The sequence below is a fragment of the Chinchilla lanigera genome, unplaced genomic scaffold (assembly GCF_000276665.1).
Source record: "Chinchilla lanigera isolate Chin_1 unplaced genomic scaffold, ChiLan1.0 scaffold00051, whole genome shotgun sequence".
NCBI classification, from domain to species: Eukaryota; Metazoa; Chordata; class Mammalia; order Rodentia; family Chinchillidae; genus Chinchilla; species Chinchilla lanigera.
In genome coordinates this window covers 3,625,414-3,631,501 of record NW_004955452.1, presented here as the reverse complement: position 1 = coordinate 3,631,501, position 6,088 = coordinate 3,625,414, and the positions used below count along the sequence as shown (strand labels likewise).

At 47.3% G+C, this 6,088-nt stretch overlaps 1 protein-coding gene across 1 annotated transcript; it reads right to left on the bottom strand.

Moving 5' to 3' along the window:
* Positions 1 to 590: 590 nt before the first annotated feature.
* On the bottom strand, positions 591 to 4,893 carry Rpl11 (ribosomal protein L11). The gene is given in 6 exon segments (NM_001282371.1): positions 591 to 659; positions 1,074 to 1,184; positions 2,377 to 2,508; positions 2,909 to 3,015; positions 3,958 to 4,108; positions 4,870 to 4,893. Coding segments are annotated over 6 exon segments (537 nt in total). The 5' UTR covers positions 4,876 to 4,893; the 3' UTR covers positions 591 to 629.
* Positions 4,894 to 6,088: the final 1,195 nt, after the last annotated feature.

The following is a 6,088-nucleotide window of genomic DNA, read 5'->3' as shown; positions in this document are numbered from 1 at the left end:
GTGTGCCTGGCACTTCTCTAAACCATCTAACCTTCCAAGAAACATTATCGCCTCTAGATTGATAATGAAATCGAGGCAGATTCCTAGCTTCGCTCAAGGTAATACAGCTACTCATAGCTACAGTAAAACTGAGAATCAAATCCCAACTGTCCTCTTAGCCCATTATTCTGCCTCTCAGCAACCTCATTTTAAAGGCAACAGGAGTCTGAACAATTAAGCTAAAATGTAATCTCAAGTGTCGTATCAAAGCTCGTTCCCTTCATTTGTGTACCAGATGACTGAATAAAAGGGAGCTCCTGGAACATGGGAATACTGCATCCTGTCCGTAATCAACACTAAATCAAACCTAACCCAACCATACCCTCCCCCATAAAATCAGCTCACAGAAAACGGCAGCAGAGCACATTAACGAGGGCGTGGGTCTGCACAGGCAGTGCTTCAACTGCGATCTGCCAGGAAACACAGGTATCTAGATGACCACAGGGTTGTTACCAGCTATTTGCACTGAAGCTTTAAGTGGCGGGAGATCCAAGGACTTGAATATGGCCAGACTCCTTTCACAAAACACACAACAATAATGCACATTTCACTGAAAACATTTTATTGGCCTTTTGGACAGAAACGGGAATTTACTTGCCAGGAAGGATGATCCCATCATACTGAAAAAGAAGAGATTTTATTTTTCAGAACAAGAGGCAACAACAATGATTGCAGCAAAGGCAAACTTTGCAGAATTCAAATCTGATGCATGAACTTCAGCTCTGAGCCCCACTTTGCTTCTGGACTGAATGAAGAGCTGCCTGGTCTTAACAATCATTACACTGTGCTCAACTGCACTATCACCTGAGAAAGGGGGTCTCCTTTAAAGCCGAATTCGTCCCCTTCCAGCTACCTTTGTTCTTAGCGCTGGTTACTCAATTAAACCACCAACCCTGGAAGACCCATTTGCCAAGCTGCCCAACTCCTCTAGAAGACACTATCTGCCAAACAGTACTACATTCTGCACCCCCAAATCCCAACTCCGTTCACCAACACCACGTACCACCACCGTGCTCGAGATAAAGCAGCTTTACCTTCTGCTGGAACCAGCGCATGGCCTCCTCTTTGCTGATTCTGTGTTTGGCCCCAATGCAGCCTGTCCTGCGCTTCTTGTCTGCGATGCTGAAACCTGGCCTACCCAGCACCTGTCCCAGGAACAACCAACAGTCACCCACCCAGCTCGGAGGCAGGAGCAGACAGACAGGACTCACACATGGGACACTGATCTTCAAGAGTCACCTACAACCCAAGACTGGAGTGAGACCCAGGAGCTGAGGGACTGACAGCAGTCTCTAGCATTCCAGGAAGCACACCACCATGTACAGATTTTGTAGGCTGAAAAATGGCCCCTTTCCCCTTCCCTATCTAATTCCCAATGATTTTGTGAATCTCCCACCACCACGCCCAATTTCCACCACACTTCCTTTTAAAAATAACATCAAAAATTTTATTGCAAAAAAATGTTATTGGGGGTTGGGGGTTTAGCTCAGCGGCACAGCGCCTGCCTGGCAAGCGCAAGGTTGTGAGTTTGGTTCCCGGTACCGGAGGGGGAAAAAAAAAAAAGTTATTGAAGGGCTGGGGATATAGCTCAGTGGCATAAGTGCTTGTCTGGCAAGCCTGAGGTCATCAGTTTGATTCCTGGTACAAAAAAAAAAAGTTACTGAAACACGTGCAGTGTAAAAAATTGTAAATTCTGAGAGGCACAGAAAAAAAAGTTTTTCTTACTGCTTCAGCTTAACAGTGCTTCACAAGGTCTGCTGCCTCTGAACTGAGTACCCAATTCCCACTATTTTTGGGTATGTGAATCTAACGAGGGTGCCAACATCACTTCAGTTCCACATTAGTTAAGCCTTTTGCCTTTTTGGGTATTTACTTTTATGGACGAACCAAAAGCACTACAGTTAATAGTTTAAAAAAAAAAAAAAAAAGTAAAGTATCTTTTGTACATCAAAATGCCCTCCTGAGGATACAACTGCCATCACTCAAAATTGGGCCTATGTGCTCAGATGGAAGCTGCATATCGTAGGATCTAGGGGAAAACAGTCAGGACTGAGCAGCCTCGGTCAGCTAACTTGAAGGCCGAACACAGCACCAGTACTACTTCCTCTCAGAAATCACCCATCTTTAAGCCATGCTGGCCCTTGACGGGTACAGACAGAAAGCTTCGCAACAGCAGGGATCCTGCCTATCTTATTCAGTGCTGACCTTGTCTGTCTTGCCACAGACGAGGCTCATCCTCAGGCAGGCAGGCAGGCTCTGAACATCAAGATACCACAAACGAAATAGCAGGTTTCTCTCTCCTCACAAACAGGAATGGGAAAGGTTAAATATGCATACCACATAGAAGTCCAGGCCATAGATACCAATGCTTGGGTCATATTTGATGCCCAGATCGATGTGCTCCTGGATCCCAAAACCAAAGTTTCCAGTATCGGAGAAGTTATTTTTCCTTAATTCATACTCTCGCACCTTAGGAGAAAAATGCAACAGTCGTGTTACTTGTCACCCTAAACCCCACCCCCTCCAGTACCTGCCTGCACTCCACACCCCAGAGCAGAAACAAATCAATGTGACTCGGTGGGAAAAACAATCCATTTCCCCACTACACTCAGTCACACTCCAATTATAGATTTCACAGAACTTTGTCAACTTCTAAAGGGCAGAGAAAATGAGGCATTAAAATGACTTTCAGGTACCTTTACAACTTTCAGGCAACACTAACTAAATATAATTTAACTCTGAGCATTAGAAAAGGCTTCTAGAAGCAAAAGCACCCAAGTAAGTATTTGGCCACCAAAGAACACTACATTAAAGCTAATCACTGCCCCTGTAATTATTTACAATGCCACCCTGATAGGATCAGTCTCACCTTTAGACCTTTCTCCAGGATTTCTTCTGCCTTGGCCCCACGGACTGTGCAGTGGACAGCAATCTTTTCGTTTCTCCTGATGCCAAAGGACCTGACAGTGTATCTAGCTGAAAGGAGGGAACAAGGAAGCAGGTACTGTCACACTCCCATCACACGTGCGTCTTCCCCAGGACACCATCTCCCCCACAACTCTAAGTGGCATTAAGGACCTGTCCACACTCTAAGTGGTGGTGTTCTTATCTACCGATCTCATCTGTAACACAGAAAACAGATTTTCCCATTTCCAAGCCATGCAGCCATGCTTAGCAGTGAAGAACCTAAAATCCTAATGTTAACCTCTCTGGAAGGGCAAGTTCACAATCCAGATAGGCCGAAGAGGAAAGAAAATAGTAAGAAAGACAACAACTGTGTTCTGAAGAAAACAGAACACTGCTGTTAAGATACACCAACTTATTTTATCCTCCACCAATAAAAAACAAGTGTAACCCCCTGTACGCAAACAAGCTGAGGTCCAAAACAGCCCAGTAACAACACTAACAAGTGGCAAACTCTGTAGGTCAATGGCCCTGCTCTCAGAAGTAGCCTATACAGCCCAGCTGCTAACAAAGGCAAACGCCCGTTAGTACATTCCTACTCTATCTCATATTCTGCTTCCTTGAAAACTCATCACTTGGACTAGTATTAAAGTCTACTTGTAGAGAACATGGTATACCAATGCCACAACCAATGTCAGAGAAAATACTTCTTGGGGCAGATCGTGTATTTACTGCTTTTAGGAGACACCAACTGCAACCTGAACAGGCCCAACAGCAGGTGAGTAAAAAAACAACTAATACGTAAAACAAACCCCCAGCCCTTGCCGGGCGTGGTGGCGCACGCCTGTAATCTCAGCACTTGGGAGGCTGAGGCAGGAGGCGGAGGCTCGTTGGGAGTTCAAGGCCAGCCTAAACTGCATAGCGAGACCCTGGCTCAAAGAAGACAAAAAAAAACCCCCAAAAACCAAAACCTAAAAAAAAACCCCAGCCCTCTCCACGCCTGCCATTACTCACCTTTGGAGAATACAGGAGTCTGGCCCGTGAGCTGCTCCAGTACCTTGGCTGCCCTGGTCAATCTGTCTCCACTCTCTCCGACACAAATGTTAAGGCAGAGCTTGCGGATCCGAAGTTCCCGCATGGGGTTCTCCTTTTCACCTTGATCCTGCTGCAACAGGACAGCAAAGCAGCGCACAAGTCAACCCCCGAGAGCCCAGCGCGTTTACTGCTTTCCATCTGTGCACAATAACTACTTCTGTTCATCCCAAATTCTAAGGAAAACCCTAAGAACTTCGAAAGCTATCACTGCAGCTGCCAGAGGACATCCGCTCCGGATCCCGCCTCCTCCTCCCCCGCAGGGACGCTGTCAAGGGACACTCAGGACAGGCACACACTGAACATCCATCTCAAAGCGCTCAGCGTGTAGGGGGACGACGAGCGTCCCCTTTCTCCGACCAGTTAGCACAGGCTTGGGAGTAAAACCTTCCAAGGAAACGAACACGTTCTGTACGCGACGTCTCCCACCCCGTTCCGAAGCGCTCTGCGCGCCGGAGCCCCAGGCTGGCGCCTCCCCTAGGCGGAAGAACCAGCTCAAGATCCCCGCCGCCAGGCTAGCCTCGAGTATCCGGGGCCAGGGAAGAAGCCGAACCCTATGTCCAACCATCCTCCGTTCACTCCACCTGTCCTCACGGCGGCCACACAACGTGCCCCTGGGCCCTCCAGACTGCTACCCGAAGCCCGCTCCCAGGCCAGGAGAGTGACAAGGTCCCGCCCCGCGCGCTCGACCGACACGGCCCTGCCAGTTTCTGCCCAGCCAGCACCGCGAGGGTCGATGGTCCTCGGGCGGCGGGCGACGCAACCGCTGCGGGATCGACCAGCAGAGGATGGAGACGGATAAAGGGAAACAAACCCCGGTATAAAGCTACTCACCGCCATGGTGGAGAACAGGAAGAGAGAGCGGGACTTCCGGTCCAGGGCCTTATGGGTCAGGAGGCGGGCTCTTTTCCCAGACTCACAAGAGAGTTGTGGGAAAGCAAGAGAGGCGCCTCTGGCGGGCGCAGCGTTGGCTTTCCTCTAGTGGACAGTGATAGCAACTGCAGGCGCCTCTTAACTTTCCAAGACCTTAAATTTTCCAAGAACAGTTTTGAAAACTCGTTGAACTGGCCGGTCCTTGAGTTCATGGACCCCAGGACGCCTTCTCTTCCTACAGTCTCAAACCTGTTGCTTCTTGCATGATGACAATGCCAAAACTACAATCAGTCAATTGTGCTAATTCTGAAGCGAATTTATTCTGTAACAATGTCAACCAAAACCTGTTTTGTGAAGACAGCCAGATGTGTCGCTTAGCTAGAGACTAGGAGACCTTGGACAAGGTACTACTTTTCTTTTTTGAGAAAGGCTTTCACTATGTAGTTTGAGCTGGCCTTGATCCTCCTGCCTCAGCCTCCTGGACCTGGCTGGACAAGTTACTATTTAAAACTCTTTTACCTGCAGTTTTCCTTATGTGTAAAATTAGCACATTTATGTGTAAAATGAGCTCATTTATCTCATAAGGTTGTTGTGAAAATTCAATGAGGTAGCCGGGCATGGTGGTGCATTCCTATTATCCCGTCACTTAGTTGGTTTTTTTTTTTTTTTTTTCCGGTACCGGGAATTGAACTCACGACCTTGCGCTTGCCAGGCAGGTGCTGTGCCGCTAAGCTAAATCCCCAGCCCTATCCCATCACTTAGGAGGCTGAGGCAGGAAGATTGCTACATGTTCAAGGCCAGCCTGGGCTACATAAGTGAGTTCAAGTTCAGCCTGATCTACTACAAAGTGAGACCCTGTCTAAAACCAAAAAAGACAAAAGAAAATTCAATGAGATAATTGTATAAAGAATATGAGAAGTCCAAAATAGATCACTTGAAAAAAAAAAAAACCAGGAAAAGGAAGAGAGATGTAAACTAGCTCAAAAAATTATTGCTTTTGTTTGCCTGTTTTTTCTTGGTTTTTTGTTTTTTTTTTTTTTTTTTTTTTGAGACAGGATATCACTATATAGTCTGGACTTACCTCAAACTTGGTGCAGGCTGGGTGTGGGGATGCACACCTGTAATCTCAGTACTCAGGAGGCTGAGGCAGGAAGATCCCTGTGGGTTCGAGGCCAACTGG